Genomic DNA, 25,910 nt, shown 5'->3' on the forward strand with positions numbered 1-25,910 from the left:
AGAAGATAGACTGAGAAGGTCTGCTCATTTCTGATGTGTATCATCTCTGCCTGTAGCATTTAAAATAGTCAGTGGTCATCACCCCTTCCACACCCACTCAACTCACCCTGGCAAGAGATTTGTTCTGCCTGGTTTATCATCTCTAAGTCTCCTTGGTTGGCTCCATTTTAACAAGAAACAAGCACTTTGTAATAACTGCAGAGATTAAGCTCTTATGAACCCTCAAACCATTAACCTGAAGGAAATAGAACAATAAATTAAAGGTGTTAATGAAGCTGTACAGCAAGCTCTGAATTTGTCATGTAAATTGTACAGTTATTAACAACAAGCAAGGCTCAACATGATCCATCACCAGGGAGGTTTGGGAGGTGCAGGGTGGGGATGGATACCAGCAGTCCTTCTCCAGCCTTGTATCAGGATGGAGATATGGTGAGGTTCTTGTACATCCAACCAGGGTGGCCATCCTCAGATCCAGCATTTGAAGTGGAATTTCACCTAAATAGATTCACCCTGTCTTCAGCCTGACCTAGGAGGACTTCTGTGTGGCTGCCACGCGTTTTTTGGGGACCAGGAGATGTTGAACTGTTTTCAGGGTGTTGTTGCACAGTAAAAGAACTCTGTGGTGGAAGGGTAGACATCTCTTACAGGTTGTTTTTGCAGGTGGTGTTACCGTTTCAATGGATTGTGCTGTCCTTGCTGGGAAAAGGACCTGGTAGTGGTATTTGTGACAGACTTTAGGGACTGGTCTCCATTGTCTCACATCCTCCACCTGATTCATATCCCCTGTCAAGTACAAAGATCCTCTGGTGCTATTTAATCATGCCAGGTAGGATGCAGATGGAAAAGGCTGAGGCAGAAACCTTTGACAACACAACAGCACATTATCCCTCCAAAATCTTGCCACATTATGCCCCCCGCCCCCACTCCAGAAAAGCATAACCATCATGTCCCATGGTGTTTGAGGAAAGAAGCAATTAAAAAGTGCTTAATTTTCCTGCAGCATTAAGAACAACAGGGAGCAGGGGGATACAGCACCGTGCACCAGCACGAGGGCAAATGTGCTCATGAGAGCTGAGGCTCCCTGGAAGTGCAGGTGGCTGCTAATTTGAACAGTATCCACTCTTTGAATGAAGCCAGCAGGGGTGAGGAACAGGGATTTGTCATTTCTAGGAGGTGGCTTTGGGTTCCTGCCAGCTCAGCGGGACTGGGAAGCTCCTCTCATCCAAAGCAGCAGCTGCAGAGTCAGTCCCAGCCAGAACCTCCCCTGTGCACGGTGGTGCTCACTATAAACAGTGGATAATAGGGTTGGGAGAAACCTGAGAGCTTGCCTAGCTCATCCCACTGAAGGCAGGATGTGTATCCCACCTGACAGAAGCTTCTTCAGCCTGTTCATTAAACTTCCAGGCTCCCCAAGCCTGCTCCATGGCTCCTTGTGCCTAGAAAGTTTCTCCAGTGTCCAAAGCCAGCCTCCCCACTGTTATCCACAGACTTCCCACACCAGCCAGGGAGAAAGATTTATTTTCTTCGTTTTTCTCCTCCACATTTGAAGCTGATTATTCTGCTTTCCCCCCTCCATCTCCTCCAAACAGCCCCAGTCCCTCCTGCGTTGCCATGGAAGTTCTCCCAGGTTCTCCTGATGTCCTGGAGTGCCCCACTCGTGGCCTCAGCAGCACCACCAGGGCAGCTGGGCTCTGCCACATGCTCCTGAGCCCAGGTGCCCATTGTCCCTGGCAGGGGTGTCTGTGTGTCCTGCAGCAGCCCAGCACTGTTGATTTAAGCACATGGGGTATGAGACCCCCCTTTTGCCTCAGTCCCACAGTGCCACCAAGTCCCTGCTCCTCTGGTCTGACTCTGTGCACTCAGTTGTTGTTGCCTGAGAGTATTTGCCCTCCCTGAGTTCAATCCTGAGTTTTTTTCAGTTCATCCAGCTCATTTTTGTGTTCCAGGCTCTCCAGCCTGCTCACAGCCTTTCCTGATTTAACAAGCTTCTTCCTTTATCCCAATAATTCAGGGAGATATCAGCCAGACAAAGGGCTTGCAAGTGTCTTCCCCCAGCTCCCTACAAAAGCTCAGACTGCCTTAGGTTCCTCTGGAGTAACTCCAGACCTGGTGCTGTGAAAATTAGGGATTGAATTCCCAGAGGCAGCAGGTGGGTGATATCTCTTGGAGATTGCTCACCTACATATGCTTTCTCCTGCATTCCTCCTGCATCCCTCCTTCTCTCACCACCAGCATCCTATGACATGTAGGACTCTGTATCTCCATGTCCAGGATCTGCCAGGCAGTGCACAAGCACTGGAAAGGATGACTTGGAGGCAGGCAAGTGAATCTGGGTCAGGGAATCCTCCTCTACACTTGATCCTGGAAACAATGGAGAGTTTTTCCCAGCAAGGTGCCAAACACCCTTTGAAGTGTCAATCACATCATTTGGCATTGATTTTTCTTTAAAGAGCTCCCTGTTGCTCCTTTCCCAAGAGCCAGGCTTTCCTCTGACAGGTAGGCTTGTGTGGGAATTTTGAGGCTGTGCAATGCAAAACTTCAAGGACCAGCCTTGGGTTTGGGATCCTGCAAATGGGGTGATCCCTACTCCCCATATAAGTGTCATATGCCATATGCTGCTGCTACACTGGCTGTGAATTGGGAATTGTACCAGCACAGCCTTGTGTGCATGTTCCTGGGGCTTTTCTTGTCGGGGAATGGAATTTAGGAGACAATTTTGCCATGGGTGCTGTGGGATAGGCTGAGAAAAGTTTTCGCATGGCACAACAAGGGGATTTTCCTCATGTCCTTGGATGATATTAAGCTGACAGAGAATAGGTTTAGATTAGATATGAGGAAGAAATAAGAAATTAGGAAGAAACCTGTGAGAGTGGGGAGGCCCTGGTATAGGTTGCCCAGAGAAGTTGTGGCGGCCCATCCTTGAAAGTACCCGAGGCCAGGGTGGACGGGGCTTGGAGCAACCTGGGATAGTGGAAGGTGTCCCTGCTTGTGGCAGAGGGTTAGAACTAGATAATCCTTAAGTTCCCTTCCAACCCAAACCATTCTATGACTCTTATGATTTTAGTTTCAATATTTTTTCCTTTTTATGTCCAAGGCTTTGCTGGACTTCCCAGCGAGCGCCCAGATCGCCGTCCTCTCCAAGGCATATTTTAATTGCTTTTGACATCCTGTAGCAGGGATTCTACTTTTACTTGAAGTGCTGGATGTCTCTGCATTTAAATCATGATGTTCTTTTTCCCTGGGACTGACAGCTGGGAAGTGCTAGGTGGCTTCAGCTTTATAATTACCTCTGTCTGTCTTGCCTGTGTGTTCATGCACACACACACTTGAAGTTGTGTGCCAAGCTGAAGAGGAAGCAGTGAATTCAAGGAACAGCTGGATCCAGCATGTGACACGTCAGGAGGAATTGTTTTTCTTTTAAACATCTTTTTAGCTACATCTCAGTGCTGCTCTTCCCTCCTGCAGCATCACAGGAATGAGTAACCCTGGAAATCCTCGGCCTATTTGGGGAAAAGGGAGGTTTGCTAAATATTGGTTCTCCCCTTGTGAACTTGCCTTCTGCCTGAGGATTGTGTATCGAGGCAGAGTTCCCCAGGGACTGGGCTCATGGGACTCCTACTAGGAGGATGACTTCAGGTTAAACTTTATGGCAGGCAAGGCAGAATAGCACTGGAGGTGGCTGGAAATGGGGATTGAACCAGGAATGTGTTTGTGCAACTTCCTACTGTCCCTTACACCACTGTAATCCCTTGCATTCCCCACTCCATCCCAGCTGTATTTCCTGATTTTGAACCAAAAATAGCCAAAGACCCTTGAGGTGTCTGCTGGCCAGAGAGACTTGATCCCTGTGGCTGTCTGGGCAGACACAAGCTGGGCAGAGGAGGGGTGAGATTTTGGGATTGAGGGCTTTCACCGCCAACCTGAGATCCCGGGAAAGAGCTTTCACAGAGCGAGGTTTGGAGAGGCCTTGTCATCTGTTTCCTTTTCCTTTTAATGTGTTTGCTCTCTAATGTGTGTTGACACAGTAAATACATATGTTTGTACAAACATCCCAGCTGAGGGTTGCTCTGAAAGCCCCTTGCAGGGGATGGGAAATGTGGCTGGCAGATGTTGGGAGCCGACCCGCTGCCTGGTACATGTCGCTGTGCCAGGGGTGTTGGGAATGGGCCCCATTGGGAGGAACCTGATGAGGCAGAGGATGCTTTGGTGGGATTTTTTGGGCTGTTGCAGAAAGACAGAGAAGCCCAGTGCCAGTCAGGTGCAGAAAGGTGTCCCTTGTCCTTTGCTCAGTGTTTCATTGGGGATCCAAATTGTTGCTGAGTATGTGCTGATGGTGAGAAAATACGATTAGTGGGCATGGTGGTATTTGGTCAAAGGTTAGACTTGATCTTGCTGGTGTTTTCCAACTTGAATGTTTCTATGATTTCAAGTTCTTTCAGATTCCTTCACAACTCAGTGTGCTTTTGCACCCTAATCCATGCTTATGGCTGTCTGTGGCATCTTATTTCCAACCATAAAATTCAGGAACCAGGGTCGAGGGGGGGCCTGAAAGTGAGTTGGAGTGTGTTAAAATTGACCCCATGGTGATTTAAAGCCCTGTGAGCTACAGATGAGCTTGTGTGGTTTCACAGACCAAATTCCAGCACTATGGAACTGGATATATCCACTGTCAGGTATTAATAATGTGCCTCAATACTGACCACAAGGTGTTCACAGTGGAAGCTGAATGCAAACAAGGTGGAGGTGATTTTAAGAAGTACAGAGTGTAGGACACAACTTCTCTGGTTTGTACATTTGTTTGAGCAGACTATGAACACTCCCAACTGATTAACAGGCTCTTTTTAGAGTCACAGAATATCCTGGGTTGGAAAGGACCCACAAGGATTGAGTCCAACTCCTGGCCCTGCATAGGATACCCCAAGAATCCCACCATGTGCCACTTGTGTACAACAGCATCCCAAGAAAGACAAAATAGAGTTCTCTGCTCCTCTTCTTCTTGCAATATGACATGTTAAACAAGCAAACACTGCCCTCAAAATTTCAATTTTCTGTAATAAACCATCCCCACCCCTTTTCCCACATGGACAGCAAGGAAAGCGTGGATGGCCCATCTGTGAGAGATGCCAGACAGTCACTCAGGCTGAAATTGGTCTCCCCTAATGCTGGTCATCAGCACTGAATCGAAATGAGCTGCCTTTTATAGATAATGGAGAGAGACTGGCACCTCCAGAAAGCAATTCACTCCATCTGCCTGTGACACCTATTTAGGATGGCACAAATCTGCCCATGGTGAAACCTGTCTCTTCCCATTGACTCCAGGGGAAACCCGCCTGACTCATTAGGAGAGATGTCTAATTTTCAGGAAGACCATGTTAAACATGATGAATCCCAGGTTTGTTGGATGCCTGGAGGGCACACAGGTGACTGGAGACATCGAGATGCCTCTGGAGCCAGACAGAGCTGGGTTGCTCATTCCTCATCCATTTCTTTTAGGTTGGTTTAGTTTGCCCCTTTTTGCATCCAAAATATCCCACTTTGAGCTGGGTTACTGCAAGTGGCACCCCGTTTTGTCGTGTTCTGGGGAGTAGATAGAATGTGGTTGTGGAAAACATGGAATTTGAAGGGTTTCTGCCATGTTTCTCCATCCTCAAAGCAGCTTCTTCCCTGTGCTGCTCAGGCTTTGAAAGGCTGCCCAGGGAGAGGGTGGAGTCACCGTCCCTGGAGGTGTTTAAGGGCAGACTGGTCGTGGCATCAGTGCCATGGGCTGAGTGACAGGGTGGTATTGGGTGAAAGGTTGGGCTCGATGATCTCAGAGGGCTTTTCCAACCTCGTTCATTCTGTGATTCTGAGATTTCACTGTTCCCGTTTTACAGACAGGACACGCGAGGCACAGAATGGGATGAGTGACAGGAAAGGGCACTGTGAGACTGGCACAGGACTAGAAGCCCTGTGCTCCTCAGACACCAGGGATTATGGCTAAACCACAACACTGGCTCTACCTGTGGACTCGGGGTTTTTCCCTCTGCTTCCCTTCCTGAGTGAAACTGGAAAGGCAAAAGATGTCTTTTAACTCCCAGGCGGGACATGGCAGAACTCCTTGTTCCTGGTTAGGAACACCCAACCCATGCATTAATGAGGCCATCAAGGTGATGTTTGGGGTCTGACTTGGCTATCCCCAATCCCACTGAAGTCTCCTGAATAATGTTTCCCAGGAGTTTGCTTCAGATGTTCAGAAACACAGGAATTTGGGAATTTAGCCCATCTTTTTGTCACCCCTGTCACCTTTGGATTTTTTCCCCTCTTCCAGACCTCCAGTTGCCCCTCAAAGAGCTCCTGGGCCAGGACATGTCACCAACTCATGGGTCATTTTGGATTATTTGGGATCATTTCTCTGTTGGTGGAGAACTGACATTGCTTGCCCTAAAATCCTCAAAATCTTCTGTGCTGGGGGCTTGGAGCAAATCCTGGGCAGCAGCCTGTGGGACAAGGCTCTTCTTTGCCCACTGGAATCTCTGATGGGAGGACAGGGCAGGATGAGACCCTTCCCAAAGCATTGCTCCAGCTCTGGGACATCTCTGGGAATTGGGATTCCTATAGGAACCCCACTCCATAGAGCTGCTGACACCCTGTGGCTGTCGGGAAGAAATGCAGAGACTTTCACAGGAGGGTTGGGCATATTTGGGTTTGAAAAATGTGCTTCCAGGAAAAAGAAAAAAGTGACTGTTCTAGGAATAAAAAAGTGAAGAAAAAAAAAAAGGGAACAACCCCCTCCCTGACGTTTCCCAGCTGTGCTTTTAGTGCTGCCACAGGGACAAAAGTGGCAGCTGGCTGGCTGGCAGCCTACTTGTGGCTGCCTCCACTCTGCTCCCAAGGCCATGGGCCAAGGGCAGGAAGCTTTGAGGTGCTCCCACTTTGGGGGATGAGCGGGAAAAGGCAGCTGTCGACAAAGATAAAGCACATGGCCACTTCCTCACCAAAAAAACTTCTTTAACTCTTTCTCCTTCCTGCCCCTTGTCTCTCCTCCTGTAGTTTGCCAACAACAGCCAAGATGTTTCCACACAGAATAATATTTTCCCCTCGGTGTTTTCCTTCCCAACTGCCAAAGGATCTGTGTACAAACAGAGATTTCTCCCTTTTAGAAGTGACCATCTAGTCCTCCTCTAAGAGAGAGGAGAGAAAGAGAAAAAAAATAAGGATCATGCCCTTCCCCTCAACACCAAAGGGCTGGGGGGAGTTGGTGGCCTGGGATAAAATTGGCAGCATGATGAGTTTTAGCTTCAGCCTTTGAAGACGAGAGAAGAAGCAGCTGATTGTCATGAAGGGAGCAGGCATGTCCCTTTAAACAACAAAGCCCGCAAAGATAGCCTGGAGTCCCAAAAATAAAGGCTTCACACTGCCTTCCTCTGTCACTCCCAGACAGAAATAGGAGTCCAGTGGGAACCATTCCATGATGAGAAGCTCCAGTCTTCTCCCATGAATGCAGAAGGGTGCAGGCAGTGGGAGGAGGTTGGCTCCTGGCTCTTGGGGCAGCTGGTCGGGCTCTGGGCTCCATCCCCCAGACTGGCATCACCCTGCACTCTGGACGTGGCCCTTCCCTCCTGGTATGGAAATGAAGCACCTGAGCCACTGCAGGATTGCTCCCCACGGCCTGTTTTGTAGCTTGTCCTTTGTCTCACCCTGGTTTAAACATCCCAGGGAGGGCTGGAGGGCTCAGGCTGAGCTCAGGGCTGTGAATGATGCCAGTGTCCCAGGGGGCCCCGATTTTATGGGGTTTTATGGCGCATCCATCTCTGTATGATGGAGTTGTGCCTCCTGCATCCCTTGTGGACTGTTCCCCCTCTTTGGGACAGCTGGTGATCCACTTTCATCCCTGTAAACTGCTCAGAAAGTGCTAAAACTCAGTGCTGGGGGCTGCTCAGTGCGGGGCTCAGCCAAAAAAGGGGAGGATTAGAGCCCCAGCTAGAGAGGGATGTGCTTTAGGATGGTCCCGGGGCTGGCATGGGGACAGTGGGGACAGTGGGTGGCCGCGGGACAGCTACTGCAGCTGCGCCATCTGCTGCACACGTGGAGAAGCTTCTGCCAAAAAGGAGTATTTTGGGTTAGGAGTTACCAAAAATAACTGGCAGCCCATCCCCGACCCCTTCTCCTTCCCCCTCCCTTTGTGCTGGATGTTCAGGCAGAGCCCCTCACTTCTTCCACTTTTTTCTCCATCTCCTGTGGACCAAGAAAATCTTTGATGAAATCTGTTAAGGGTTGGTTAAATAACTATTAAAAAGCCTTTTTTCCCTCCCTTTTTGTCCTATGAGGCAGAGAGGGAATAAAACAAGGGAGCTCCAGGCACTTGTCAGTCTGTTTTCCTGAGGGCGCTGTGAAGCATCCTCAAGGGAGTGTGACAGTCTCCAAACCTGGGGTTGCTGTGCTTTGTTTCAGTTGCATGGAACTGATCTAATTTCACCACAACAAAGTCCTGGAAACATGAAAGCTTTACCTAAAAATGAGAACAGACTTTGGGAAAGAGGGAGCAAATGGCAATTCCAGTAAAGGTCTGTTTTCCAGCAAATCCTCAACATTGCAGGTGTTTCGAGCTGTTGTTTGGGTGAAGATCATTGTGTACCTCAAAATACACAGGGTTTTGCACATTATAGGTCCTTGACTTGGGATTTCATTAAATAATACCCCAAATCTTGGGAATACGAAACATCAGCACTAACTCAATCTGTCAGGACTTCGAGGAGAAGGAGTTACTCCTACTTTGGAGATTTGAGGTCCTCTTTTTTCAGCTGTGGTCACAAGTCCACATTAGTTCCTCTGGAGTCCCTGCTGCTATTGGTGTGTAAATCTGTGATAACCTTGTTGACAAGCTGGGAGAGCTGGGAGTGCCCAGCCTGGAGGAGTGAATTCTTAAGGAAGACTTAGAGCCCCTTCCAATCCCTAAAGGGGTTCCAAGAGAGCTGGAGAGGGACTTGGGACAAGGGCCTGGAGGGACAGAACAAAGGAGAATGGCTTTAAGCTGAAAGAGAGTGGATTTAAATTAAATGGTAGGAAGAAATTCTGGACTGTGAGGGTGGGGAGGCCCTGGCACAGGTTGCTCAGGGAAGCTGTGACTGCCCCATCCCTGGAAGTGTCCAAGGCCAGGTTGGAGCAACCTGGGCTAGTGGAAAGTGTCCCTGCCCATGGCAGTGGGTTGGAACTGGATGGTCTTTAAGATCCTGCCAACCCAAACCATTCTGTGATTCTGTGATTTACTCCAACACAAAGCTGGAGCAGACCACAGAAATTACAGCTTGCTCTTAGGGGTGATTCTGCCGAAGCCTTCAGTGGACGGGGAGGTTAATCTTTGACATCCTCATCATTCAGTTACTGTGCCACCCCCTTTTTGGTGTGGCTGAGGAGGGGGTGCCTTGGCTGAGACCCTGCTCAGGGTCACCCTGTGCAAGGACAAATCCAGGAGAGCCCGTGTGAACCGAGGGGAAGGGCAGCACAGATGAAAGGAGGAGTAATTATGAGCCTCAATGCCCTCCCTCCCAAGCAGCCCTTGGCAGGTACATCTGATCCCTGAGCTTTTGTGTCCTGACTGGCACTTGCTGTATTGATGCTGAACTCCTGACCTTGCTTTGTCTGGAGCCACGACCTGATGTCAAAATGGCTTTGGGTAGAGTTTCATTGCCTGGGTTACCCCGAGGTCCCAGAGGAAAGTGATCCCTCTGCTCCTGCGAGCAACACGCTCTTGCTGTCCCTCCCTGACCCACGGGGAACAGGTGATGGCTATGGAGACAGGACATCATGCCCAGCCTGTTCTTCCATCACCTTTCTATCCCCAAAGGTGCAGCTGAGCTTGCTGCAGGCTCTCTGCCTTGATTGACATGCTCGGGATAATGGGAAAAGATCCTTTTTGGACACCCCCGGGACCTCAAACAGAGCAGTGCCATGAGCATCTTAAGGAAGTAGTCATGGCCTTTCCCTAAAATCTGCTGTCCAAGCACACAGCTGAGCAGCAGTGCCTGAGGCATGGTATCTACTCTTAGAGGAACCACTTGCACTTTGTCCCCAGAAGTTTTCAGGCAGGACTTTTTTATTGGTCTCCACAGATACGTGGTCAGGTATAAATTACTTATACAAAGATAATGAGCTGTGCAGGTAAATAGCAAACCACAGATCTCTAGAGGATGGAGGAGTCCTGGAACTCATGGGATGCTACTTTTAACGCTCAGACATCTCAATCTCCTGAACTAGAAAAGCAACAGATGTCTTGTCTCAGGCAGGACATTGCTCTGGTACTTACAAATGTAAATAAAGAGTTTTGGGGAAGATGTGAGGCCCAAAGGGAGCTGCAGGTCTGAAAGCTGGTCCTGTTGGGAGGACAGTGACCCTCAGCTCTGCTCTGACTGCCCTGCTGGGCTGTGGTCCTTGCCCATCATTTGGTTCAGCTCAAGCATCCCTAAACATGGTCTCTCAGGGTCCCTCCCTTTCGTGCTCAGCTTTTCCAGACTCTCTACCTTCTGATTTTCCCTGCATTTCATATTTCACCTGCAGTTCCTATGGACCAGAGGTTTTGGCTGGATCAGTGCTGTAAGGTTGTGTTAAGCTCATGAACCCAATTCTAACCCCTTTGATGAAGCAACTTAAACTCCCCAACAGCTTGATCCAGGATATGATTCCCAGCTTGGCAGCCAAACTACATGGCTCAGGCAGCCTTTCTCCTCTCCCAGACGTCCCCTACCTCTGCCTAAATGGAATAATATGTCAGCACTCACTTCCTAAATCCCTCTGGCTCTCTTAATTCTCCCTTGAACATGCCTTGCCCTCTGTGCCATACAAGTCCTTAGGGCATTCCCAGCAGACCTTCTAATCCTTTTAAGTGTACATGGAGGGCTGTTTCCTCCATGGGGTGATCAGCTTCTCTCCTACAGACCTGGGCTGATGCTCTGCAGGTGCTGGGGTGTGCTTGGCTGTGAGGAAATCACTCCCTGCCATCCTCACCCTCTGCATTCCCTCCTTTTGTCTCTCTGTGAATGGGGACTTCACACTGATGGCCCTGGCTGGTGATTTACTGGCATTAAAAATGTGCCTGCCACGCTGTTATTTTTAAATTCATTTGAATTACTTTTGGATAATTCAATCAAAGGGTTTGAATACACATTTGGATAATTCTGATTGATGTACAAAGGGCCCCTGTGATTAAGGGTCTGGAGATGTGTGCCATTCTTATGCTATTGGAGGCAATAATTAAAATCATAGAATAATAGAGTTGTTAAGGTTGGAAAAGACCTCCAAATCCTCAAGTCCGGGACTACCAAGACCACCACTGAACCATATCCCTGAGTGCCACATCTTTTCAATCCCTCCAGGGAAGGTGTCCCTGCCCACGACAGCAGGGTTGGAATGAGATGATCTGTAAGGTCACTTCCAACCCAAACCATTCTATGAGTCTGTATTGGAGAGAACCAGCAAATTGTCTGGTGTTCTTGGAAGAAAAAAACCAATGAGAGACATCTTTGGGTCATTAAGCAGAGCCTGACTGATGGGAGATGAGAGGAATCCAAAGGCCTCAGTGAGACCCAGCTGAGCAGAGAGGGCTGCTGAGGGATTTGGTCTTGATGGAAGTTGGCTGATGGAAGAGGTGGGACTTGCTGGGACCACCTTTCAGAGGAGGATCGATCTATGGAAGAGGCCTCATCCACTGCTTCAGTGCTGGATCAGTTTTCTGGCTGTTTGCATGAAAGGGGAGAAAGGTCAAACGTGAGGTTTTGTCCCCAGATGGCACTTCCCTTTTATCTGAGGCAATATTGGAAGATAAGCATTCACTTTCTCTTTTTCTCTCCTCCTATTATTTTCTGTGGATAAACATAGATTATGAAGGTTAAAAAAAAGCTTCAAGGGATGGTTTTTTATCTGATATTAAGTTCTTAATAGGTCACCTTGGCATTGAGAAGCCCAGGAGCTGAAAGAATCAGCGACTGAATTACAATAACCTTTGCAGAGCACACCCCTGTCAGTGGGGCTGGGGCCCAGAGATATGTGGGACCTCATTATCTCAACCTTAGCCCCAGGGATGTCAAGTGACAAAAGAGACTGAGGAGAGAGTCTGGGCTGGCTGATTCCCTTGGAGAGCTTTTCTTTCACGTTCCCCTTGGAGATAACCTGTCCCCACTTTGCTGGCAGGAATTGTTACCAAGCCACTGCTCCACCCAAACCCTCCTAGACCCCACAGTTCTTAGCAGGGGAGTGAGGAAGGAGCTCTGGGTCCCAGATTTCTCTCTTCAGTGGTGCACTCACAGTCAGCCCATCACTCTCTGCACCTCTGCAGTCATTTAGCACCGGCACCTGACACAAATATCAGTACAAGAGCAGCCAATCTCACTTCGACCAGCGATACAATCTCTGGGATACGATTTTTTTGATTCGCTGCCTTTTTTTTTTTTTTTTAGAGAAAGTGGCGAAAATGCCCAAATCCTCAGCAAAGCAGGAGCTCTGCTCTGCCTCTGTTATGCTGCATGCAAAGGGAAATTGCAGATGTGTTGGTCTGTCTCCAAGATTGGATGTGACAGGCTGTGATTGAGTTCGTTGCCCTCACTGATGCCTGGAGCTGCACAGGGCACTGCTCCAGCCGAGGTGTGTAAATGCCCCTGTTGGGATCAGATTCCCTGTGTTATCTGCTGCAGGGAGCAGATCCTTTCCAAGGGATTCCTGTGCTCTCCATGTGTGTTCCCACCCCACACTCTGCTGGGTGTGAATGTTTTAGCAGGGCCTGTTGCGATGGGACAAAGGGTGATGGTTTTAGAGGGTCCATTTAGATTAGATATAAGGACATCTTTTGTGATGGTTTTATACTGAAGGAGGGTCAATTTAGATTAGCTATAAAGAATTTTTTTACTATGAGAGTGGTGAATCACTGGCACAGGTTGCCCAGAAAGGCAGTGGCTGCCCCATCCCTGGAAACATTCAAGCCCAGGTTGCACAGGGCTCTGAGCAACATCATCTGGTTGAAATCTCCCTGCTCATTGTGGGGAGGTTGAACTAAATGACCTTTAAAGGTCCCTTCCAACCCAAACATTTCATGATTCTGTGATTTTATGCAGCCAGTGCATGTGTGTGCTCATCTTTACATCACTCCTTGGTCGTGATGGAGACCCTGTGATCCACTGGTGAGTGAATCTTCAATCCAGGCAGGTGAGCCTGGTGTGTGCAAGGGTTGCTGGGTGTCTCCACACCCCCTGCTTTTCCTGCTGGAATATTCCCACCCCCTTTCCTGCTGACGTGTGCTCTGCTGCCCATGTGTCCACGCCGGTGCCAGGGTCTCCACACACATTTCACTGCCAAAGGGCATCTGGCTCCCTCTCAAGTGCCAAAGTGTCGTGGGGACCCGTGGGTGTCTCAAAGCTCACCCCGTCTGGCCACAGTCAAAGGGCCCTTTGTGGTGCTGCTCTGCACCCCCCTGCCCAGGACTCCCAACCCTCGGGGTCACTGCGTTCCCGATGCGGCGGGATGAGCTCATCCCTGCGAGGAATCTGGTCCCTCTGTTATGAACAGGCACTTATAAAGGACTTGTGTTCATGATCCAGCCCATGTTGTGATCCATCTGTCTTCATTCCATCCCATATTACTCCCTGCCTCAGTTTCTGAGCCATCCCACACAAGGATTTGGACTCCAGGCCGATTGCGTCGAGATCTTTGTCTCTGGTCAGTCCCATTCACATACACTCTGCACTTCTGAGTATTTCTGAACCAAAACCATGCAGGGCTCTGAGTCTTTCTGGTGTTGCTGCTTGTCTGAATTATTTTTCTCTACAGTTTGACTCCTACTTTAGAGCTGAACAGATTTTGGGGAGCATTTTGGGTTCTGCGCCCCAAGAGCTGACACTCATGTTCTTGTATGTAAAAATTTAATTTCCATCCTTTTTTTTTCCATTGTTGATCCCTCAATCTCAGTCAGAACCACTGTGACTCAAAGCACCCATTTCCTATCTGCTCATGAAGAACCAGGAGTGGTGGCAGTAACAGGGTAAATACTTAAAAGGTAGCAAGTTCCCAAAATGTTGGTCATGGAAACGAAATTCCACCAGTTTAAGAGAAACAAAAGTGCTGGAGTGGCACTAGGATGACCTTTGAGATTATCCACTGGGATCATAAATATGAGCATTTAGCAGCAGGACCCTCTTTGTGAGCGCTGAACTTTACCTCTGGGAATGTCAGATGAGAATCTTTATTCTCCATGAAGGAGCTGGAATTGCTCTGAAGAGCACCTGTGGTTGGATATGTGCCTGATAAAGTGACCCCCGGATGAAGAGGCTGCTCTGCTGTCCGTGGGATTGAAATCCTGTGGAGCTTGGGAAGCGGACACAGAGGCTGTACAGGCTCCTGTGGGGAAGGAGCAGAGTTGTCCCACTCTCCTGTTTCCCCTTTGCTCCAGCAGAATGGTCGGTGGGGGCAGGTTTTTCCCTGATGTGATTTCATTCTCCCGAAGCACCTGCTCAGCTGACAGCTCTTGTAATAGCCTGAAGCCAAAATTTGGATAGTAAATCTGGCATCTAGAGGGTTCAAATGGCCTCTTCCTTTGGCCAAGCACAGCCTGATGACCTCAACTCTCAGAGATGCCAGCATGGAGTTTCCTAGGACAGACCTACAACTCCATGCCTTGAGAACCCTCCCTCATTTTCCACAGATAGAGGACAAAGCGCAATACTTCAGACTCAAATGAGTTTTGTTTTAGGTTTCAGAGTTGGGATAAGTGTTCAGGGACTACAAGAGCACAAGCACTTCAAATATCCAGGTCTAGGGTGGCCACTGTCAGCAGAGCCAGGGGCTGGGATGCCTCGTGGAGAGGAAGGAGGAGGAATTGCAGGTTCAGGGCTCTGACTCCTGCACTGAGCAGCACAGCCCAGTCCTTTTTGGGGAGTGGACAGCAAGACCTCAGCCCTGTGCCATAGGTGAGTGCCAGCAGCCTGTTAATGGATTGCCTGGCAGGGCTCGTTGCTGAACACTGATCTCTTGGCAGGCCATTACCTTGAAAAATGAGCTCTGCCGAGCTTGCCTTGTGTTGTTACAAACTAATGATTTGCATTGATTAGCACATGGCTCATGAGTGTCTAATTTATCAATCAGGGAGCGCCAGGGGAGCGTGTGTAAACCATGCTCTCAAAAATGATGTCATCTGTCAATTTGCTCATGAATGTGAAAGCTGCACGTACCTGACACGCTCTCCCTGGTGAGGGAGAAGAAGGACCTGGTCATCTCCTCTTTCTCACTCTTTCCAGCTCTGTAACTGTTTCATTGGGATGAGCCCTGCAGTTCAGAGACAGACTGACTGGACACACTTCAAGCTGTAATTATTATTTTTATGGTGCTGGAAGCAGCAGTCATAAACCCTCTGTGTTAGGTGATGTCCAAACCCAAAATGAAAGATCGGTCTTTTATTTCTGTCCAATTTAAATCATAATTTCATTGCAGCCAGGAAGATCTCTTCCTGTAAATGTTGTTGGGGATTTCGGGAACCACTGTGAGATGGCACAGTAGTCATGTGCTGTGGGTTGTGGAAGAAAGGGGACCTCTGTCAGCTAGGAATTTGTCTTCTGGCTTGAAGAACCCTCTGGCCCAAAGCAGGATTTCAATGGCTTTCAGCTGACAGAGGATAGATCTAGATTTGATATTAGGAAGGAATTCTTGACTGTGAGGGTGGTGAGGCCTTGGCACAGGTTGCCCAGAGAAGCTGTGGCTGCCCCATCCCTGGAATAGTTCAAGGCCAGGTTGGATGGGGCTCGGAGCAATATGGTTTAGTGTAAGGTGTCCCTGTCTGTGGCAGGGGGTTTGGAATGAGATGGTCTTTAAGGTCCCTTCCAAGCCAAACCCTTCTGTCATTGTATGACTCCAGTGAATCCCGGTGTGCTTGACCTGTTGTGAGACTGACCATGACACTTGAGCATCCAGTAGCCATGTCAGGGAATGGTGACCCACATCTCCCTCGAAAAGAAACCAGATGCCCATCGGCATCTTGTCCCGTGTTTCTCCTGGACCTTCTGAAGCCAGAGGAACCCTCCTCTGCTGTACAAGGGTGATCTCCTCCCCAGCAGTCAGGCACATCTCTGTTTGATACAGTTTTTCAGCCTGGCTGGATTACATGAGGTCAGTGGGTGACTCCTCTGCAGGGATTAGACCCTGTGCCCCTGCCCAGTGCAGCCACCGTGTCCCTGCCAGGACCCAGCCGAGGGTGTGAGGGGGGAGGATTAGTGTGCAATGCCTGCAGATGACAGGGATTAGACTGCAGTTATTCTAGGAAAGCTGTTTTCTTGAAACTTCCTGTGTTTGCTGCTGGGACAAAAAGCCCTGGGAACTGTGTGGATGGAAAAGGGGGGCAGAACCCTCCTCCTTGGCTGTTGCTGTAGCAAATAAGTCCTGCTTGCTTGCCAACAACAAGATTTGTTCAGTCAAAGATTGGACTCGATGATCTTGGAGGTCTTTTCCAACCTCAGTGATTGTATGATTCCTTGAATCTATCATTTAGATCTGGAAAGAAGAAATATAAATCAGGAACCTGAAGGGATTGCAAAGCCATCCTGCTTTGTGTGGAGCAGATGTGTGTGATCAACTGTACCTACAGACTGGGAGAGCAAATTTTACGTGGGTAGATGCTAACAGGACAAGGAGGAAGCCTTTAATATAAAAGAGGAGAGATTAGATATTAGGAAGAGATTCTTCCCTGTGAGGGTGGGGAGGCCCTGGCACAGGTTGCCCAGAGAAGGTATGGCTGCCCCTGGATTCCTGGAAATGTCCAAGGCCAGGTTGGATGGGGTTTGGAGTAACCTGGGTTAGTGGAAAGTGTCCCTGCCCATGGCAGGGGTGGAACTGGATGATCTTTAAGCTCCCTTCCAACCCAAAGCATTCTACGTCATGACACATTGAGGTCTGGACAGCACTGAAACCACAAGTGTAAAGAACATTAAACATCTGTTTTTCCAGGTTCCTGCTCTCCACATGGCTGAAGGTGCTCTGAGATCTGTACTTGGACGAGCTGGCATTGTCCATGCAACCAGTACTTTCCAACACCTGTCCAAGAGCAGAAAGAGAGAGAGAGCTGCTGGCTCTGACTATTAGGCACAAGTTAAAGACACCTCAACACTTGCTTTTTCAATTAGCGTTTCTAAAGGCCTTCTGGATCGGTAGATGGACAGGGCTATTGAAATGCCATGTTTTATTAGGAATTGATCTCCTGTTAATGGGCTTTAGGCAAATTAGAACAGATTATTTTACTAGAAAGCAGAGGCAAATGGGAGGAACATGGAGTGTCACTGGCCCCTTCCCTGTCTTTGATCGATAGAGCTACACCATGGAACCAGGATCAATGGGAAAGCAGGAATAGATGATCATCATAACAGCCTGACATTAGATCATACACCTCCTGCTGTGTCTTTGCCCCTTCTCTATGCCAGGAACAGCAGCCAGCAGTCCCAGTGTCCACTGGGGAACATTAAGTTCATAAACTAGGGAGGAACCGATATTGGAAAAGCAATGAGGTATTAGCAGCCCCTGTGCAGTCATAGAGCTGGGGCTGGGCACTGCTCAGAGCACCCTGGATTGATGTGCTGGACTCCAGGGCTGCTTGGAGCTCCTGGAAATGCTGTTTGCAGATCTTTAATCCAATAGCGAGGAACAATGATGGGGATTTCAGGGAGATGCCCTGCAGGAAGGATAGGCAGGGATGATAAAGAAAAGACGCCTCAGGGCATGGGAAGGGCAAAGCTTGTCCTCCCAGGTCTGGCTTTCCCTGCCCCAAAACATTTTTCCTCCTCTCCAAGGCAGTGCCACAGCTGTGGCTGCTCCCTTGCACCCAGGCAGAGGAAGCAGGGCTTGATTCAGTGACCCGAAAGATTTTTCCTTGGAAAACCACCCTTGCAATATTCCTGGCAGCCATTTAATCACCTCCTTTGGGAACTGGGGCAATTTCATGGCCAAAATAAACCACCAGCACGCCTCGAGCCGGAGCTGCTGGAGCACCGGCTGGAAGCACTGGGGCAGGAGATGATGAATTCCCTTTTAACTTCATCAGCCCAGAGGCTGCTGACGCTGCACAAAGGCAGAGTGGTGGGGAGGGAAGGGTTGGCCATGGTTCACCAAGCTCCTCTTCTGCTTAGTTATTCATTTAATTATTTGTAATGACCATCATCCACCCGGCGTCTGTTCCTGCTGCCCTGCCCAGCTGGGCATCGAGATCCTGCTCCCAGCCACGCTCTCGCCAGCCCTGCATGGTTTTCAAGTGCTTTATACAGAGATGTTAATTGAAGGGGGTCTTGTGTTGACTCTGGTGGGCCAGGAATGATGGTCTGGGAAGGAGATGGTGGTTTTAGAGGAGCAGGAAACAGCTGAGCCCAGTTGGCACAGTGGGAATGATCCAGGTTTTTTGCTGCCAGAGAGCAGTGCAAGCTGCTCAGACAATAAAATAGAAGTGAGGTAGTAGCAGGAGTTTGGGTTTAGGGATGTGTTTCTGAAGATAATTTTGAAGGGACACCTTCCACTAGCCCAGGCTGCTCCAAGCCCTATCCAACCTGGCCTTGAACACTTCCAGGGATGGGGTGTATAAAATCCCTCTGAGCAACCTGTGCCAGTGCCTTTTTCTTGATTAAACCAAAACTGGATGATGTTAACGTGCTCCAAACATTGATTCAGTCAATAGGATCAGGCTTTGACAGGTCTGAAGTAAAGCTCCTGAAGTACATTTAATGTGAATGGATTTTTAGCAGGAAGTGCCCCATTACAGGGAGGAATAACACGATGACAGAGGTACATGTTCCTCTCAGACCATAGGAGAGGATTGATGTTCCAGTCTGGAAGGCAGGTGTTTCTGTGGCGCTGGTCAGCTCAAAGATATTTTCTTTTTGCCCTAATCATGGTTTATCTTCCAGCAAAGGCACTAAGTTCTTGCTACCACCAATTCCTTCTTTGTCCTCCAACCCCACTGCTCTTTCTCTGACTGTTTTGAGTCCATCCCCATGATTTGGAGTGAGGTATTGTGTCCCTCTCTTCAACCACTATATGATCCCAACCTCCAAACCCCATCTCCTTCTTAGAAGTGTCATTGAGGCATCTGCCACCAACTTGATGGGGAAAATGTGCTCAAGCATCACCCTCCCATGGATCCCTCAGCAGCTGGGGAGACCTAGATAATGCTGAAAAGCACCAGTCGAGTGATAGAAGGTATCTTCCACCTTCTTTCATCTCCCAGACCCATGGGCTGCTTGCCAGGATGCCTGTGGGTCTAGCCATGGCCAGGATGGGAGCTCAGAGAAGGCCAGAGCCTGTGTCTTTAAAGATTAATAGTGTTGTTTGCTCATTAAGGGGATCGTTTTGAAGTCAGCGCTCGCCAGAACATTCGAGTGCAAGCATCTGTTTGCTACTGGGAGAGGATATTTATTGTCTGATACTTCAATGGATGTAAATAAACAGCCCAGGCCTAGATAATGTTCAGACAAACAAACAAACAGCTGCCAGAATGGGTCCCCTGGTAGCTGACCTTCGGGAAGCATCATGCTGATGTTTTAATAGCAGCTGGCTTTGCAGAGCCGAGCCCGGCAAGCGGAGCCTTCCAGGAAGCAGGATTAATGCTGGTCCCTGGGAGCTCCCACATGTGTGCTGGGTTAAATGAGGGCAGGGCAGCTCGGGGTCCAAGGAGCCAAGACAGACGTTTAGGCAGCGGGAGCAGGTGGGTGATCCTGTGGTGGAGGTGATGAGGGTGTTTGTGGATCAGCGTGCACGCAGCTGGTAGTGGAGGTTGGGGCAGACTGAGCATTTTGAGATTTGTTTGTGGTCCTGGAGCCCCTCCATCGCTTCTTGCTCCCCTTCCTCTTGCCTTGCAGAGGTGTTCATGGTTCACAGGCTCTTTCAAGGAGCAATCCCAACTGGACTGACAGTTAGGCTCTCATCCCACAGCCTAATAAGATCATCTTGAATATAAGAACACCTATATTTCAGTCAAACTCTATCCATCCCAGCACGCAGCTCCATGTGGGGCTTGTGGCTGATGCCAGCAGAGAAGAGCAGGAACAGAGCAAATGGCTGGTGTGTGCTTCAAATTCCCTGCAATTGGGAACTTGGGGAGCTTCCCAAGCCGAAACTGTGTCTGTGTTCTTGACTTTAGTGATGATCACCTGATGAGAATCTTCTCATTTCCCCATCACAGGATCTTCTTTTGATTTTTTTTTGCTACCCTGGTTCTAGTGGGAGCCTTGGAGGCAGGAATAAATCTCTCTTAAGGAGAAACTGTTGTTGTGTTGTCTGGTGCTCAGGACTGTGAAGAATGTGCCAGAAACTTGGAGATCCTTTGGGCTCTGTGCCTGGGGTCCAACATAAAAAAGACGGAGTTTAAGGCAGGTAAAGGCTTGAGTTAAAGGCCAGACTCCTGGCTGCAGTCTCCCATAATCACCTCATTGCTGGCTCAGGGCTTGCACGGTCTGTGCAGTGTGGGTTGATGTCTGCCAGATCTTCTGGCCTTTTTCTCAATTTTCTTTTTCTTTTAGCTACTAGTTTTAACTGGAGAGAGAGGTTCTGCACTCACATGTGTGTGCATGAGCTCACGTGTGTGTGTTTGCACATGGATGGTGGAATGAACCCCTGTTCCTCCCTCCCTCCCTCCCTCCCCGTCGGCAAAATAATGACTTTTCAGGCAATTAGGCTGGCAATCGCTGTTAAATCACTTCCGAGGAGCTCTGTGGTCCTGGTGTGAAGCCTCTGCAATCTTTTACCTGCACCAAATGCAGGGGGGAGATCCCTGGGGGCTGTGCCTCCTGTCTCCATGGTTTGTTAACTCCAGCCGGCTGTTTCTCCTGCCTTGCCTCTTCCATCTCCCAGCTCTTTCCCCTCTAATGGGGCCCAACAGAGGCTGAGGATGGTGACTGAGCCCTGGGGTGATAATTGCCTGCTTACATATCTGGTGGCCTGCAGATCTGACCCCGATGATGCTGAAAAATCAAGGTCAAAGCAGCGAAGATGTGAGGTTTGTTTAGCACAGGGATCAGCAGAGGGTGAGGATGCTCTGACAGAGATGAGCAGCCACGAGGGACTGGGGGAGAGGCAGAGAGGAGACAGCACACAAAGCTCACTGACTGCTCCCTGACAGAGAGAACTTGGAGCTGGAGAGCCTCAGAGGGAAATGGGAAAGGCTCCTGCTGTGGGGGTATTTGAGCTGCCCGGGGCAGAGCCCTGGCAGGGAGACTCCTGTGTTCTCAACCTGCAGCCCTCTCCCTCTCCTTCCCTTGTCCTGAGTGTCCTAAGGGGAATGACTCATCCTGAGCCTGTTGGCATCTTTGCCCTTGACCTCGTAGGTGATTCACATCGGTGTCCACTTCCAAGAAGAAAGATTTGAAGGAGCTGAATTCACCCATGAGGGACCATGGAAACGAGCCCTTTCCTCCCAGGCAGTCAGAGCCAGCGGGAGGAAGGGATGCTCGGAGTTGGGCTTCAGGTCCTGACCTCCTCTTTGTGTGTGGATGTTGAGACATGTGTCACTGTCATCACCAGATCCATCAAGATGACAAATGAACTGCAGACCCTCTGGTGTCATTTGACCAGCCCAACAGCCAGTGCCTGTACGTGCACCCACGTCTGTGGAGGTTCATGGATAGAATGTAGGATCTGAGCATCCCTGAGCACCCTCCACAACCTTTGCTGGCACAGGGAGCCCCTCTAACTCCTTTCTGCTTCATTTTCCTTGTCTTTCCCAGGGAATCATATTCCTGTGTTGTCCCACAGCAGGTGAGTAGATTGAGGAAGGACAAAGATAAGAACCTGTAAATCCTTGCTGCTCTTTGCTCATACAGCCTTTCCAGACCCTTTGCCATTCCCTCTCTTCCTTTCTCTTTGACTTTCTAACACAGAAGACGATTCAGGCTCAGTTTCTTGGCTGAAAGGTTGATACAGAAGGAACAAGCTCAAGGACTGTGCCAGGGAACAGTGGGATCTGGTCTTGGTGCCATAAGTTCTCCACATTTTGTTATTCCCTTTGGATGGGAAGGGTGCTTTTTGCTCAGCTCCCAAACTGCAAAAGTGCAAACCAGGGACTGGGGAGCTTTGGTCAGGAAGGTATGGAGATCACGATGTGGAGCAAGATGCAGACCTACTACAACTTCGTTTCTTCTGGAAAAGGACACTGTGATGTTTGTGTTGCTACAGGGTAGAAGATTCTCAGAAAGTGAAAGGCAACACAGTGAAAACATAGCGAGGGAGATAAGGAATGTGGATGCATCTTGAAATGCATGATTGTGGGGTTTGCTGCTGTAAAAAGCCTCACAAGATCCAGAAGGACTCCTGTGAATAGCTAGTTTATCCTGAATTGTTACGTGTTAAAAAGGATTGCAAACCTTCTCCAGCTGATTTTTGAACCCAACTCTAGAAATCATTTTTAGACAGGGAAAGAAACCTCTGCCGTTTTTTGCGTATTCTTCTGTGTCACTGGATCACAGTCAGGGATAGACTGGGAACTGTATGTCTTGTTCCTCCTCATAATCCCAGTTATTGATGTTCCTAAGTGACACCCCGTTATGAGATGTGTCTGGAATCATAAGGTGCCATATTCGTGCAGGACCGATTTCAATATCTGATATGTGCAATCAACAAGAGAAATAGTCTGTGTTGCATCGAACACTCTGCAATAATGTATTGCCTCGTGGAACATTAGCAAGAAGAGCAATAATATTATCTGAGTAGCATTTGAGTGAGTCAGTCCTTCAGGCTCTTATGTGTTTTTTATCTTTTTGCTCATCACCACCACAAATCCTTCCCTTATGCCATCATTTTCGGAGTGGTAGATTTGTCCAGGCAATGACAGCAGCACAGTGACAGTGCCAGATAATAGCAAGCAGGCCCTGGATTGTTCTCCAGTGCTCTTGTGCTGATGGGGCCAGCAGAGGTGGTTAAATCTGCTTTATCCTTTCAGTGAGGAGGAAGGGAAAAGTCCACTTTGTGATGACAGTAGTTGTTGTCCAAAAAACCTGGACCACAATGCATTTCTCCAATGATTATTATGTACATATATTATAAATATATACATATTACTCTGAGGGTGGGGAGGCCCTGGCACAGGATGCCCAAAGGAGCTTTGGCTGCCCCATCCCTGCAAGTGTTCAAGACCAGGTTGGATGGGGCTTGAAACAACCTGGTCTAGTGGAAATTTTCCCTGCCCATGGCAGGGGGATTGGAATTGGATGATCTTTAAGGTCCCTTCCAACCCAAACCATTCTGTGATTCTATGATTATTCTCCATTTTCAGGGGAAGGAGGAAAAATACTCATGTTTTCTCCCTGCTTTTGTTTTTCAGATCCGTGTGGACGGCACCACCAAGAACACCCTGGAGTACGAGATTGTGCAGGTGGTGGACACTGGCCCCATCCTGAGGGACATGGCCTTCTCAATGGACCACGAGCACCTCTACATCATGTCTGAGAAGCAGGTAAGAAACTGCACCAGTCCTTGGTGCTTTGAAAGCTTTTGGCTCCATCATTCTACGGACGTCAGGACCGCACGCGAAGTTCTGACAGCGACCACAGTTCTTACCAAGATGTGCTCTGTCTTTGATCTCATGGCTTTTAATGCTCAGAAACCATTGCATTTATACACTGATGCAATATTTAGGGGCCAGGGGCAGAGAACTAAGAGGGCAGAAGCCACTCCCAGCGTTGCTTTGTGCAGTCCACCTCCTGCTGGCTGCATGACAAGGAGCTGCTGCTGCATCTGCTGGTACCACACTGCTCTCCACCCCCACTCTAACTGTGGCTGCATCTGTCACAGATATGGAAAAGTGTAATGCTGAATCATTTGGCTCCAAGTGGAGTTTTTGGAGAGGCTGGGGCCTCTTTGAGACGCAGTGATCAGGAGTGTAGGGCGCAGCCTGCCAGGGTGCAGGCCAAGTTTCGTGTGATGTCCCTGTTGTGTTATTTGTGTTATTTTGCAAATGCTAACAGCCAGATCCCAGGAGAGGATCAATCTGGGTGTTCAGCATGGAAGTCTGGATGATTTCAGCAGAATGCTTGGCCTTGAGAAGTTTGCTGTTGGGGTAGGAGGAGGAGGAACTACTTTTGCATGAAAAAATCCACTGTGTATAATTAGATTTGTGGACGAGCAGGGTCACTTGAGTTATTGTAACCAGTTTATTCAAAAATGCTCATGAGGGGCTCTAGCTCTGCAGAAATAAAGGGAGCAAAGAAGAATTGTGTTTGGGTGATGGCAGGTGCCCTACAGTGCCACTTCAGTGGAGGTCACCAGTCCAACTGAGACCCATACAGATGTTTCAAGATTCATTGAACCCCGGCCTTGGACTGTGTAAGCGGCACCAAACATAAAACAGCCACCTGAAATTCTCCTTATTGTCTTTATGGATGGCCTGGAGGACACCTGCCACCTTCAGAGCAGTGTGATTTCCTCCCAGTATTACCCGGTTCCCTAACACCAAGGTCCACCCCATGATGTGCTGGGTGCTCCCACCCTCTGACAGCACCAGTGGTCAACAGTCAGTGGCCTCAAAGGTGGAGACAAGGCACAAAATCCCCTCTTCTCATCCACATCCATGGCAGTTTTACCACCCACAAATTCCTGCCTTAAAAAGGCCATGGTGAATAATCATTTCCTCCTCACCTGCCACGATTTTATAGACCTTCCTCATATCCTCCTCAGGTGGCTGTTTTCCAGACCGTGGCTAACAATGGAATTATTAACCTTTACCTAAGATATGAGGTGTTTTCTCCTGGCCTGTGAGGCAGAGATATATGAGATATTTTGGAGGGAGGTGTTCAAGAGGGTTGCTGTGATCCAAGGGCTCAGATGTGACAGGCTGGTAGTGCTTCTCCACATACGTAGTAGGGAGTTATATTTTCCAACCTGTGAGTGTTGTTTCTTCTGCTTGAACCATTTTATTTGAAGTGTTTTGTGCCTCTGTGATACCTCTGAACGTTTCTCTCTACTGTGGATATTTATACCTAAAATTTGGTGAGAGGGGGAGCAACTCTACATTCCTCCTCATTAAAGAGGCTGTGAGATGGATGTCATAACTCAGGAGAACAGGACATGATGACAGGGCTGGGGTTGCTTTCCAATCTGCTTCATTCTGGGCAAGAATTGATGTCACCTCCAGTGCTGAAGTGAAAACAGTCCCAGTCACCTGCTGGGATGGGGTGGGAAGCTGGAGGCAGGTGATGCTTGAGGTCCTGTGAGGCTTCGGTCATGACACCGTTCCTTTTTCATGTCCTTTTACTGTGTGGGCCCTTTGTCTTCTTCTTCTGCATAGAATGGAATTCTTTGGGGGTCACAGCCCTTGAGCATGTTGATATGGCAATAACCATTCCACTGATTTCAGATTTGCTCAGTGTCCTTTTTGTGCAGGTCCATTTGGCGCCAGGTCACCTCAGATACCACCTCTGGCTTTGTATAGCCCTTCAGATTTATAGAGACAAGATGTTTGGCTCCCTTGGGCTGGTTGGGCCCAGGAACTGTCTCAAATCTCTGTAGGAAAGGCCAGTGGGACAGCAATGTTCAATGCCTCATTTCCTTAAAAAATGAAATCTGGAACAAAAGGAGCAATTTGATTTTTCTCCAAAAAGTTCCATGAACATATTCTTGCTGACTTGGTGACTACTTACACATCCCTGACCCTTAAACAGGAGTGGGTTCATTTTGTGATTGCTTATTCTAAAGCACAAGCTTAGCCACGTTTTTGTGGGGCCCCAGGTTGTTGATGGAGCCCTGTAGAGAACTCAGGAGCCCTGAGTCCCTGTGTGATTTATTCAATCATCTCCTCCCACCCTTCCTCGAAGCTCATGGGTGTCTCTGTGAGAGAGGTTAGTGAAAAGGGCAGGGACTGTTGTTATTTAAAACCTGATCCCATTTTGTGAAACACTCAATGCTACAGAAGCCTTTGCCCAAGTCTGATTTTATCT

At 48.8% G+C, this 25,910-nt stretch overlaps 1 protein-coding gene across 2 annotated transcripts in view; it reads left to right on the plus strand.

Moving 5' to 3' along the window:
• The window catches only part of PLXNA4 (plexin A4), a 450,677-nt gene that overhangs the window by 198,687 nt on the left and 226,080 nt on the right, over positions 1 to 25,910 (plus strand). For both annotated transcript variants that reach the window (XM_027665966.1, XM_027665967.1), the window contains exon 4: positions 23,300 to 23,431. In XM_027665966.1, the coding sequence (XP_027521767.1) occupies positions 23,300 to 23,431 (132 nt within the window). The remainder of the gene's footprint in view (positions 1 to 23,299; positions 23,432 to 25,910) is intronic.

This window comes from Corapipo altera, unplaced genomic scaffold, assembly GCF_003945725.1.
Source record: "Corapipo altera isolate COAL_440 unplaced genomic scaffold, ASM394572v1 178, whole genome shotgun sequence".
In the NCBI taxonomy this organism is placed as follows: domain Eukaryota; kingdom Metazoa; phylum Chordata; class Aves; order Passeriformes; family Pipridae; genus Corapipo; species Corapipo altera.